This window comes from Strix aluco, chromosome Z, assembly GCF_031877795.1.
Source record: "Strix aluco isolate bStrAlu1 chromosome Z, bStrAlu1.hap1, whole genome shotgun sequence".
NCBI lineage: Eukaryota > Metazoa > Chordata > Aves > Strigiformes > Strigidae > Strix > Strix aluco.
Window position 1 is genome coordinate 15,562,646 of NC_133971.1, and position 14,324 is coordinate 15,576,969.

The following is a 14,324-nucleotide window of genomic DNA, read 5'->3' on the forward strand; positions in this document are numbered from 1 at the left end:
GACAGAAGAGAAAGGTAGCCTAAGCTGTATTTTTGTTTTATTTTGTCAATAAAACCTAGCTCTTAAAAATTTCAACCACATCTTTCTAAGGTAACATTTACCTCCTCACATTTTTAGCATCTATCAGACATGACATGGGACATATTCATTGACCCTAAAAATTTTCATCAGTCTCATGCACTGGAAGGGGGCAGCCCCAGCCAGACAAGAGGCTCATTTCAATTTTAACGGCTGTAATTAAAGGTTAATTCACTGAGTCAGGATTAATGAGGAAAGTACAAATGATAGGCAAGCAGCTGCCTTTATAATACAGGATTAGAACAATGCAATTACAATAAGAATTAGAAAAAATCAACTTCCTGAAAAGGTTCTGTAATGAATGAACTGCACTTCTCTGTTTTTAATTGTGGTACTTAAACATGAAGACCCTGTGCAGCACAGTTGTGGGTTTTTTTGTTGTTGTAATAACACTTGATCAACAGTGTGTCTAATAAGATAGTATGCCAACTACAATGACAGCAACTGTTACATTGATAAATTTAACACTGTGCTGTACTGAAAACCTTCAGGCTTACATTTATATTATAGCTACATATGCTAGCCACATAAATGGCTGCTTCGAACTTTGTGATTAATTTGTGTTACTCTTTTGCAGTTGCATATTTTAGCCAGTTTCTTTAAACAACCTTAATCTTATATTAAATTTTTAGAAAACACTGACTTAAAAGTTTCCCTTCACATTATCACCACTCATTTTGTTGTATTCTTAACATCTGAAAAATACTTCTAGTTTATAAATCAATATATATCAGATACACTCTGACTTTAAATCCTACGGTAACTATGTGTGTGCTGCAGTTGTATCAACTGGTATAATTTAAAAGTTGGTATTTCACGCAGTCACATCTTGTGCAGTGCCAAGTACATGGGTAGTACATGTATAAATGTAAAAGTACACTGCAAAGGAAAGTTCTGATCACCTCTTCTAAGGTGTTTTCTTTAAAATTTCTGACTTATAAGTAAACATATCAAATAGAAACAGCTTTGTAATGAAAGGAAGCCAGGTAACATTCTAAATCGAAGCATTAGACTACTGTCATTTCTTAACTTTGAAGTCGTGAATAACTGTGGCAAAAAAAGTCTTCAAAATTATCTGTCTATGCAAATAAGTAGTCTGGAATTTCTCAGACACTCCTCAATTGTTAGTTTTAAAGTCTATTCACTTTCCTGTTCTCTTTTAACTTCAAAGATCCAGCTTCTGTACTGGTCTATTTAAAAATTTCTATGTTTACTGCTTGTCTAAAACTTTGGAAGTATATGCAACCATATGTGCTTGAATTTTCAAAAGATTTATTTCACAAAGTCAATCAGGAGACTGCCCTGAAAACTGAGGCTCCATGAAAGAACTATGCATTTTTATGAGTTGCTTTAGAGTTGTGCAGAAGTATCATCTTGTTGCTGGAATACAGCTGAACATTGGTACTTTAAAACTAAAAATCCAACAATATTTTATTGGAAATTAATATGGAAATATTTGAAAATTATGTGGTTTATGTTATACAAAGCTATAAGCATGGTACCTTTTAATAATAAATTATAATATTAATATGGGTTTGCTTTATAAAATTTATGTATGTGTTTTATCTAATAGCAGTTGAAGAATGTTTTACGTCTGTATTGCAGGTAAAAAGTATATAGTATAACACTGGTATTTAGATTATTCTGGGTATTGTTTGGCTAAAAAGTTGGGCCAGCATACATTTCTAACAATATTTTGACATTAAAAGCTCCAAGAAAGCTCTTTTTGGTGAGGACAGTTGATAACTTTTCATTCATAATTAGCTCATAGAGAACCGAGAGACATTTCAGGGAAATTGAACTGTCAGTGGGTAGAAACAAGCATTTGACCTCATCACATTGAGTGGGGCCCATCATAATTTGTTCATTTGGTGCCCATCAGCCCAGCCTCATCTCTCATACGGCACCTCACTGACCTTCCCTCTCCAATTCCACTCAGTTCAGCTTTAATTATGACTCTGCAGACCCGAAGAAATATTGCAGCTTGCTCTCAAAAACCCTGAACTGCCACTCACCAAAAGATTGGTTTTTAACAGGTAATAAATGCCCAAAGGAAATGGTGCTGTGTCCCAGACAGAGTAAAGCAGCTTTTTTTATTATTATTTTTGAGATTTTCCTGCCTCTCAATTGTCATTTTCCCAGTGAAAATTTTATTTCACACAGAGAGTAGTAGACCAGCTGCAGTACCATAGGAATGGTTTGGGGTTGACATTTTTAATCATCTTTTTGAGGCTAAAAGAAATTTCTACTTGATCTGCTAACCCAGAATTGTATTAAAGTAGCCAGATATTATTTTAAAACTGAAAATAATAACAAAAAAAAAGTATGGTTTTGTTTTTAAACAATTGTTGCTGAAAAGCTCTGAAACTTAGTCTGAAACCTGACAACTGCTTTTCTTCTGTGATAAAGAAATTAACTGAGATTCTCTTATCGCTATTGGCAAATTTTACTGAAATGGTGATCATAATGTGAATGATTTAACTCTGTGATGCCTGCAGAGGAGCTGTGGTTTGCCAGCTTACTGGCAAGTATTATTTAATAGTTTTGTCAAGTAAACTGTTAGAAAGCACAAGATATGTGGGAAGAAAACACTAATTGCTACTAATTTTAAATATGCACGTCCATCTTAAAAAATGTTCTCCTGAATTTCTGAGCAAATACAAATATTCAAAACTACAGTACTAGAGAGTGTATCCTTGTGGTGAATGTTAAACTGTCAGCAGGATTTTCAGGTCATTTGACAAAAAGGATACAGGTGCAGTAGCTAGCAGTGAAGGTGACTGCTAGTTTCATCAATCACTTTGCCTTTCTTTAAGTTGATACATAATGGACCCCTTCAATCAGCTTCCTTGTTCTTTGTCAGTTGTTTAGGAAGAAGAAAAAAGAGGGTGGAAGGGCTGGACTTTAAAGTCAAGGTTATAAAATGAATTGTTACTTATTTACACAGGGTAAGGAGGATAAGTCAGTGTGAGAAGGGGCTCTTCATAAAATGTCGAGTTTGTCAATGGGTGATAATATGCAGTTTGAAGCTTCGTGCAGACCTTGAACAGTGACAGTAGTTGTCAAAGCAGTGATTCTGAACAAGAATTTAAAATTAAGACATTGTTTAGTGACAGAGACGCGACATGTGCCAGAAAATGTGCTAATCAGTGTTCTCTTTATTTTCAGAGGGTCACAGTAAATGATGATCCAATGACAAAGTTTGTTTAACTGCAAAAGCAGAATTATAATAGAAATAGAATGTAAATTTATACCACACCCAGAAGGCTGTCCATACCATTTTCTTGCATAACATATATTAACTATATGTAACACTCAGTTCAACTTCATTACAACTGTATACGTAATACATTACTTTTTTTTTAGGATGAAGCAAGAATCTTTTTTTAAACCTACCTATGAGATAGCTGTTTAACAAGTTATAATATTTCATATTTGTTTGCCCAGTATTATATATAAAACTGATAAAATAGAAAACTGAGTTTCCTGATGTTAAGACTTTTGCGTGTCATCTGCAGCACAGCATTGTGAGACTATGGTGAATATTCTGAGGGCTGTACGTCATAGTAGGAAGAAAAATTTAAAGCTCTTAGCTAGAAATTAATAAAATACAACTTTTCATATTCTTTGCATTCGAAGATTCATGCTATTGTAGCATATATTTTTTAGAAGCCTCCTTCCTTCAGCTGCATCTACAGATTGTGCACAGGATTTTTTGTATGACTGATTATAGTTCGGGGTTTTTTTGTATTTTTGTACTTAGGAATGACAGTCAAAAACCTTAAAGGTCCTTTAAAATTTTAAATTACATCATTTCATATCTTTATCAGCATGTTTATTGGCATACTCTGCTAACTGCAAATGAAGAAACAGACTTTTTTATTTCTTCACTCAGAATTTATAGAGAATCTGCTGAAAGCTCCATATTGAAGTTCCCTTTCTTTCTCAGTGGGGGGACAGTTTATGGATTTCAATATGCAGTGATGGTGAGATCTCAAAGCTGTTCTAAGTATATGAATCACTGCTTGTGAATACAGGTAATTATTTCACATATAAGGATGTTGTGATGGACATAAATTACTTTTGTTCACCTTTTTTCTTGATTGGGCTGTGCATAACTGAAGCTTGGATTGCACAAAAAGCAGAATTTAGAGCAATATGAAGGGAAGCCTAAGATTTCACTGGAAGATACTTTGCTGATCAGGATCAAAATTTGCCCTATAACTTATTTATACATATATCTAACCGTCCTAAGGGTCTGTAAACCTTGAAATTACTTGTTAAATATACATGAAAACAGGAGTAAATGTTTTGTAACTAACATAATTTGATTTCTGGAAGTTTGTTAGTGATCGTTTTTTAGCTTGACATACTTTAAAAATAATTTAAATAGCTAGGTCATGGCTGATCCATGTAAGACTCCATCTTGTCACTGTTACTTGAAGAGTCATCACCACATGGAATGAAACACTTGATGTTCAAATTATAATATTGAGATTTTGTCCCAAAATGTTTAAAATAACTTAAAACTTATTTGGGAAAATAAATATTTTGTCATTGAAAGTAAAAGCTATGCATGGGCTAACTCAACTTGTTGAGAGGTGTTGCTGCTGTTAGGGAGTATCATTCCTTCCACAGACCGGTAGTGTGTTGCTACATGACTTGTAGGCTAGCAGTACAAAATAAGTGAAAGACAATGACATTACAATTGTTAAAATAAGGTGACTTGGAATCTTTTAAATTATGTCAATACAGATGTATTTTAATGTACTCTAAATGTTCTTGCTAACAGTTGCAGGAAGTTGGGATATGCTCCACTGCCCACCTTCAAACTCATGTTAAGGTTGTTTTTTAAAAAGTTGGTAAGTGATGTGTCGCTGTTTTCTCACACCAGAATCATTTAGAAATGTTTTCAGTGCTCTTATGCCATAGATGCTAGAGGATATTGGAGAGAGAGATGACTCTTTTATAGTCTGTTGAATGATGCTGTGATTAAATATAGTATCATCAGAGAGATTAGTTTTTAAAAGCTCACTTTAGTGGCAGACTTTCACCTTATTTTTGCATGCTTTTCTCCTAATGACTTGGTGAAGAGTACCTTGACGTACTGAGACTAAAAAAAGCCTTTCTAGCATCTTCTTGAATTAATTTTGGTTGCTGTGCAGCTGATGGAAGTTTTCATTTTGAACGTTTGTTCACTTGGATTAGGAAACATTTCTGTCTTTATATGGCTGCATACAGTGTCACTTGGTATTTCTAGTCCCTAGAATCTGTGTTCTTGATTTGAAGATACCAGAAGAATTGGAGAAAGGTACATTTGTAAGAGCTGTAAAATAGATCTTTTAATTGTATAGTGAAGTTTAGGAATTCATGGCTGTAAAAGAAAGTTTGTGTACAAATTTTTACTCTTATTAGTTTGGAATGTTTTTATGAAAAATGTTTAAAAATCATTCTACTGTTTCCGCTGAAGGAGCTTTGTAACATTAGAACAGCATTAGAACATATCCTTACCACATAAATCATAAATTTCAACTATTGTTAAATATGTTTGTGCTCAGTTGACTAACAGTCTTTGGAGAATTTAAGCGATAGTAGCAGAAATACTCTATATTGGTTAGTACCAAGGTAATTTCAAAAGTAGATGAGAAAAAATTACTTACCTAATTTGCCTTCAGTCATCAACTGAGAGTCTTAACTATGGCCACAGCTACTGTGTGAAGCTGTGTGCTTACATTCGGGATCTGTGTCTGTACAGTAGAACCTCTATTAGAGATACCCACAGGGTGAGGGTTTTTGTTTGCAGTATGCTGTGCATGTTGTTGCTTACAACTCTCGGAGCTGTGTGTAGATGGTATTGAGTGGCATTTCTTCTTAATGAGTGTGAAAAGAAGTGTCCTCATGGAGGCTGAATAAGTCATTTGATGCCACAAATTTTGTTTCCAAGTCCAAAAAAAAAGAAGTGTGCTTTTGAATTTAAACAAAGAAACTGAAGGTAACTGGTTATAAATAGACTTCTTTGTCTACAGACTACGAACTGTATCAGATTTTTTTTTTCTTTCTTTTTAAGGCCAAAAAGTGAAGCTTAAGGAAAACTAAACACAGAAAAGCTGTATTTTAGCAATTGTCTCAGGTGAACTATAATTTTCACAAACTAAGGAATACGGATTTTTTCAGGTTAAAATATTATGTGTAAAATTAAGTAAAAATTGGGGGGAATGAGCACATTGATATGATGTATAAGAGATGTATTCCAGTACATGCAGAGACTCTACATGCACATTGAAGAAGTGCTAATACAGATGTATATGTGCAGTGGGTTCAGTTCTGATTTCGGATTTTTGTCCTTGCAGGTGGGTTACTGTGCATTAAGACCATCCTGATAGAAATCAAAATAACATGTTACATTGTTGAACAAAAATGTAGTGACCAAGATTCAAATACAATTGTACTAAGCTGGCAAAGATGTAATTTACATTTTAGCATTCATAAATATCTGCTAGATTTCAAATCTATTAACAGGCTGAGTTCACTTCGGCTTGTAGGTAATACTGTTTAGTAAGTGTAAGCGTTTCAACTTACACACTCTGACACAAGAGGGCCTTTTCTGGGGGAAAGTTTGATCTAGGTACTTCTGCTGGAAGAAACCAATATGCAGGGGTTGTTATAGTATAACCCTAACTGTAAAATTATACATTATAGCCAGTAGAGTTCAGTATGTTTTCACTTTAGAGGTCTCTAGAGTACTGGCTGTTTGCGAAAGCCAAAATAATATATTAGAAATCATTTGTAGGAACTTCTTTGTTAGACTCAATGCCAAAATCTATATTAATTCCTTGGTGGTGTCCACTAGTTCAAATTCATAATTAGGATGCAAAGTGAGGCTGCCAACTTATTCTGTTTTTGTAATTCTTAAACTACTTCAGGTAATCCTCAGACTTTCTATTCAGGTGGTCAGTGGAAGGGCCAAATCACTAAATTGAAGTAAATGACTTGTTTGTATATTGGGAGAATGCCTTTTCCTTGAAACACCTAATGACTCTTGCAAAGGAGTTTAAAATACCATGCTGCTTGATGGAAGTCACACACTTGCATCAGCCACCAGACTGTCTGCTTTTCGTTTGGTAGAAGCGTACATAAGACAAAATGACAGTAAAGTTTGAGGTTTCCCATGCACAGATATGAATTTGACAATTTGATTTGGTTGCCATTATTTTAGAATTTGAAACTTGGATTGGGATACAGTTTAAGCCCTTGAGTGTAGGAATTTTCTGCAAATGCAGTTAAAAGAAAATTCTCCCATAGTATCTGTTTAAGACCATTTCATAGTCCACTGGTGATCCCAGAGTACCCTATGGGGAAGAATGTGCACTTCTGAATTTACACCAAGGTTTGTGGCCCATAAATATGAGACTGAGTTCAACCCTTTCCTTCATGTTTGTGTAATAACCCTGACTTAATCATAAGAATATTCCCATTTTGTTGCTACAGAAATTCTTTCTTTTGTGGCGTTTTAGAAGATTGCACTAATATTTTCATTGGATTATTCATGTGATTTGTTGTGCTCAGCAGAAGGAAAAGGTAAAGATGCCAAATTTGAAACAAAACCATGTGTTGTAATATAAAGCTTTAAGCTCTATTATACATGCGAAATGCAATCTGTCTCACTGGCCCCCAGTACACATAAAATACAAAACAAGTGCACGCTTAGTTTTAAAAGTGCTTGATTAATCTGGTATGGGACTAATAGAGTTTTCTGCAGTTCATGAACTCCAAGTTAAGGCCTAATTCTGGTTCCTTTATATCATGTAGTCATTGTTATGCTCTAAGAGCAATACTTTTTATTGATACAGGGTTACTGGAAAGCTGTCTACTTGGTTATATTTTAAGAGAACAATAGGAGAATCTAAGGGACATAAAAATATTGGAAAAGGGATAATTTAATATTGCGGGAGATTTTGATCATGTCTAGATTTACAGATTACCTTGAACACACTACTCTGAAAGGGTTATCTTATACCTATTTGAGACCATACAAATATTAGAGTGAAAAAAAAAAGGCAGAGAAAAGGATTAATTTTGGCAGCCTTACAGGGACAGACTATGGGCAGTACAATAAGAGTGCTCTTTTGTTTAAGGTTTGCCTCATTTCAAAATCAATGGGAGTTATTTGGGGTTTTTTGATTTTTATTTTCCTTGCAAGTTTTTAGAGATAAAAGTATTATTCTATCAATGTTGAAAGTCAGTAAGAATTTTCAGAACTCGCTTTCTAATGTCTGAAATCGTCTGAAACCAATACTGGTTTAGAAGATATGAACATTTAATATGCTAATTTTCAATTAGCCTCATTGACATATTAATCATTTAAGGAAGTGTAGAGCCTAAAAGTTGGTGACTATGCAAAAAGGAGTTAGGATGTATTAGAAATTGAAGGACTTCCTACCAGACGTGGCTTTTAGAAGGTGCTTAGTAGATGTAGAGCAGTTAAATGTGCCTTTGGTGGAAAGTTTATTTTAAGTATTTTCCAGAATTTGACATGATGTCCTCAAGTATCTGTATGTCTAGATAAATTAGGCCAGATTGAATCATGGTATCCTGTTGCTTTTGTAGACTGTAGAAGGTGTGAGCTAGCTTGCTTGCTTGTTTGTTTTCCCTGTCCCCTGTCAGAGGGATGCTGTCCTTAGTTTGGCAATCCATATTAGCGTGACTTAAGTATGCTCTAATTTTGGTATTTGCTACAGCCTCTTGAAATAATGCAGAGTAGGATGTTGACTTTCTGCAGTTCCTTGTTTGATTTTTATTATATCTTTTTATGAATTATTAATTCTTTTTTTTTGCACAAGCTGTATAAGGAATACGTTGCCTTGTGACTATGAGTAATATGTAACTGGTAATGGAGCAAAAGATCATGAATATACTGTTTCCTGCCAGTTTGCCTGGTTTTCCATCTTTCTCCTAATACTGTAAAATTATAGTTAAGTTGCTCTCATAGCTTCAGTTGAAAGATCATGTAAATGTGGCTGGGCTACGTGATAGCCCTTCTCCTTTTAGCTGTTGCGGAATTACTGGAGCATAGCCTTACAGTGAGTGTAAGAGAGGATATAGCTCTCACAGCTCAGTAGGTAATTCTTGGATTATGTCATGGGTATTGCCAATAGGAGGGCAGTAGAAGGGCTACTTAGATTAAATGATTCAGTCCACTGCTTTAACAGACTGTAATTTAGAGGAATAGAACTATAATTATCATCATTCTTGGAAGCAAATATCTTTTTCCAATAATATGTTTTATCCAAACACATACCTTTCTGAATCAGGATCAAAAATTAATCATATGTTTATTATTACAGCATTATTAAGCTGAGGAACAAATACAAAAGAAAAAAGACAACAAACATAATTTTGTGCTTAATAATACTTACTTCATGCAGGAAAGTCTTTCCAGCTCGGTTTTCTGTTGTAGGTTTAATAAACCCTGTAGTGCTTTTTATTTTAAATAATTATGGGAAACAGTTTTTTGCATTAACTTAAGCTTAGTTATTGAGGACTTATTGAGCTGGCAAAAAGAAGCATGTTCAGGTGCAGAGGATTCAGTGATTTGTAACTAGTCAGCTCTGTTGTGATAAAGAAGGCCAAAAAGTGATCTTACACTTTTCGCTTGACGTGGTTAATGAGTAGGGGACTTTTAAGGCAAAATCCTAATGTTGCCTTTCTTGTTCTTATATAAGTAGTTTAAAAATATTTGCAGCTTGTTTTAGGTTGATGGATCATCTTTCAACATGTGCAGTTAGCGTGGGGGCCAGTCTGACTTGTACCAATAGTGTTCCCATATGATGTCACTGTGGAGTCCCTACGCTGACTTTTAATTCATGGTGTCTTTCAGTCAAAATGGGGTGGGAGGACAGTCTGTATATTTTAATTTTTTTTTATTTCTGTCATTCTAAACAGCTGTATGTACAAAAAAAAAAAAGTTTTGCAAGTTTAATCTTAATAATCTTCACCTAAAAAAAGCAGACACGCTATGTCATAAAATAACTATTAGTGACTAGTTTGTATCCTATAAATCTAACTTGAGTTGATAATATGGTCCATTACCAGCTAACTGCACAGAGTATTTTTCATTTTACACTCTTCAGTTACTTTTTAGTGAAGTGTTAAAAAATATGAAGCTTTTCTCCTCTCTAAAATTGCACACTGTCTGTCTGTTATTAGGGAGATAACAGCTCTTATAAATGTTTCAGTAAGCGTTAAGTAGACAGTTATGTGCACTCTCATTCCACGCTTATTTGCTTACTGTAATAAACTGATAAAATATGTGTGGTTTGTCTCTGTGTATCTGCAGGCATCATGAGTCCCATAGATTTCCTTTAGAAATAATGTTGTGTCTGCAGAATTGATTGGTTATTTTCATAAACCATCCAAAGGTACACAAACGACTTCTATTATTTAAACACATGCTGTGTAAGATTTGTAGGGGATTATCTCCTGGTTACTAGATGCTTCTTGTTCTATAAACTCCGTGGAGGATTATTTTAACCCCAGAGTGATTGCAGGTATCTACGCTATGGGTTTAAGTTTTGCAATTGTATGCATTAAAAATTATAGAACTAAAAGAAGACGACTCTATTTACCAAACTCTATTAACCAAACTGTTAAATAGACTGCATTACAGACACACCAACGTTTGCCAGCTCAAAAGTCTTGCTAGCTAGTAGAGGGCTTGAGAATTCTCATTTTCAAGAACTAAATTCCTTTGTTCAACATATATACGGTTTATTTATTTCTAATACTGCTATATTAAATGCAACTGAAAATTAATGTTCTACGGGAAGGAAGATGGTTTAAACATAATGTCATTATTCGGACTGTCCTTTGCATGTTTGTTGCTCTGTATATTATGATACTGAAAATAAAAGTGAATGAGCTCACGAGTGAGATTATGACTGAAACACGAGCAGTAATGCTGAAAGGGGCATAGATCAAAATCTCTAAAAATCACAGGAAGCTGTCAGTAAAATTTGAGTCAGTGTTACAATTTAAGCATAGTGAGGGATTTTTGCTGTATGTGTATGCATATGTAGCTACATGTTGGACTTTTGACTGTTAACTTTGTGTTTTCATACCTAGTAGTAAATAGTAAAACCAGCTATATGTTAACACTGAGAAGTTAGTGTATTTCAAAATACTTGTTTTACATGAATAAAACTTACTTCCTAAGCTTGTTAATGAAAAATGGGTGAACCATTTCATGAAATAACTTTTCCATTATGCATGTTCAGCTCAAATTAAATATTAAAGGTTAAAGGCTAAGCTTGAACTTAAAAATAAGATTTAAATTACATCTTAAAACTTAAGCTTTATTCGCTATTTCAGCAGAGGTTTAAGTAGCAGGTGCTAGTGTGAGTCTGCTAATAACCTCTTACTGCTATTGTCTCTTATGTTCTCTATTTATTATTTGAAGTACCTCCTTTTTATTTCCTGACAACTGAGTTGTTTTTTGAGAGTTTGACCTTGTCAATTATTTCTAGAAATCTAAGTAGACTATTAATCTATTAAAGTTTGCTTCTTGTATTCAAAGGTGTTTTGAATTTTGAGGAACTGTGAAGGTCCAAACAACTCATACTTTTACCATTCATTTTGCATTAGCTGGAAATCTGGTCATGTGATGTCAGAGGAGTTATTATTTTATAAATACAATTTAAAGATAAGCCACATAAAAGTAACCCTAATCTTATCGTATATTTATGCACATAACATGGCAGTGGAGTAAAAACATGCCTGGTCATTATGGGTTTTGTAAAATTTCACTGAATTGTGTTATTGGACAAAACTATTAGATATTTTCATGTTTGTCACAGATCAGTAATTGGACTGAAAAAAAAGGACTCTTTAAAAATCTATTCTTCAAGTGGTGTTGCTACTATTACTTGAAGATGGACAGAAATTTAAATATTTGGCTATGTACTCTATTGTAAACAGCTGTGTTTTCTTCTGATCATAGAGAAAAGCTAAAAATGTTGTCCCTGAGAACATTACATTGTCTTTTTAGGATGAGGAAAATGCCTGAACTTAATCAATTTACTTTAAAAGTATTAAATTGTACAGATTCAGAGTTGGGGTTGTGGAGTTTCCTTATTTCAGACGTATTCTAAAATTGCCTTTGGTCTTCACACTGAAGGTTACTGGTAACTGGTACCAGAGGTTTTGTGTATTAGAGAAAGAAATACTAGGTAAAAGTTGAAAGTGAAATCTGATATGGAAGTTTTTTGTAGAGGTGTTTGCTTGATCACATCCTGTATGTGTTGTTCTAATTAGTCACACAGCGATTGAGTTTTGAGGGGATGGGAAACCTTCCTGCCTTTTTTCCTTCATTATTTGTTCCTCATCCAGTATATGTGTGAAAATTAATGTACCTTCCAAAGCCATCTCTGAATACACACTCAGTTCTTCATACAGTTTTCTTCAGCTTTCATCAATGTAGTGCTCACACTTAGTTGATCTTTACAGATATTCATCTGAGGTGATGGATATTACTAGTCTGGCTTTCCAGTTCAGAAACTGGTGCTCAGAAATGAAGATCAAGTTTGTTATGTGCTCTCTAACTTCTAAAGTTTTTCAACAGAATTCTTTACAGCCTTATGTCTTCCAGATACTCTCCCATTTCTGTAACACATTTTGGGTTTAAATCCCAGGTCTTACCAGCTTCTGATATTACTGGAAGTGTTCACTGAGTCTTCAGATCAGCCCCTCAGTGTTAAATGTGGCAGTCAGGAAAATCTATCAACCTAAAAGAGTTTGTAGGGAAGGCAAGATAAAAACCCATTCTCCTCGCTTAGCTGCTTGGAGTCTTGAACGTCCTGCTATTTGCAGTTGTCTCTTTCACTTAGTTACACATTTAGGGCTATGGGTAGGGCAAGAGAAGATGGACACTCATCAGTGGAAACAGATAAACAGATATATCTAACAGATAGATTATAACGTTCAGTAGCTCATAGTGCATTGACCATACAAATGGGATTTTTGTGCTAAGCATTTGGCTTTTTCAACCTCTGTATTCTGTTTGCATGGTGTTACTTTTCATGTAATTTCCTAGCTTTTCCTTAAAAATTGTTTAAAGAATTCAAATTCACTTTTCTGCAGTTTTCTGTATATTCCTTACTTTTACACTTTTCAGCTCATGATTACAGATTTCCTTATCAGCAGTATCATCTGAGAATTTGTTCTTTTATTCATGCTACTTTTTCAGGACAAAATGGACCCAAACATCCTTGGGATTTTTCTCATTGCTTGTGGCAGCAAGACTGTTGAAAAAATGGCAGCATCCTTCTCTGTACAGCTGTGTTTTTAATATTTGACTGGTGTAATTGTTAGGCAACATTTTTTGTGGTTTTAACAAGAGAAGGAGAAGACAATTTCTCATTGTACTTTCAAGTACGCAGTGGTCTTGGGTCTACCCTTGAGTCCTGATGCACAGAATGGAAGGAGACTTCTTGTTGGAAACAACAGGATTATTTTAACTGTTATTCTTAAAAAGACTTCCAATAATTTAATGGGTAACTATAGAGTTAAAATATTGAAAACAGATTTGTAATGGAAAGTGAAGCAAATACAACCATTACAGCTGCTATTTTTCAGCACCAGAAATGTTATTTTTAGGCTCTGTTATCTGATATCTATTACTGCAATTTGTTTGTGGATTTGAATATGTCCTTACATGTTTCTAGTTCACTAAAATCCTGACTAGAAAACAGACGCTCTAGCTGAGTGGAAAACGCAGTGTTTAATTGTTGTTTTATCTGTTCTTTCCTTACAACATTCACCAACTGTTGTTTTGTACTTAACAGGTCACTACCCAGGTCTCTGTGCCAACAGAAACACATGAGCTGCTTCATCGAATGAGTGGAAAAGGATTAGCAGCTCATTATCACTTCTCAAGACAGCCAGGCATTTTTGGTGATCATATGGTATCTGTGCAAGTGACAGTAACAAATACAACTGATCAGAAGATAGAGAATATTCACATCAAGGAGAAGAAATTACCTCCAGGCATGAGGGTGCATGAGTTTAATCCAATAGGTAATCGTAATCTATCTTTAAAAATACGGAATCTTAATCTTTTGCAAAATTTCAAATATAGGAAAGTGATTTTGCGTGGTAATATGTATACACATATATATGTATGTATACGTACGTATGTATGTATACACACACACTCATGCAACTGTCTTTTCTTAGATAATCTGATTTTAACA

General features: G+C 34.3%; 1 protein-coding gene across 3 annotated transcripts in view; it reads left to right on the forward strand.

Annotated features, from left to right (window-relative positions):
* Positions 1–14,324, forward strand: part of AP3B1 (adaptor related protein complex 3 subunit beta 1) — a 163,521-nt gene that overhangs the window by 118,445 nt on the left and 30,752 nt on the right. For all 3 annotated transcript variants that reach the window (XR_012621587.1, XM_074812298.1, XM_074812297.1), the window contains exon 23: positions 13,917–14,148. Coding sequence is in view for 2 of the 3 variants with exons in the window: in XM_074812298.1 (XP_074668399.1) it covers positions 13,917–14,148 (232 nt within the window). In the remaining variant the exon portion in view is untranslated. The remainder of the gene's footprint in view (positions 1–13,916; positions 14,149–14,324) is intronic.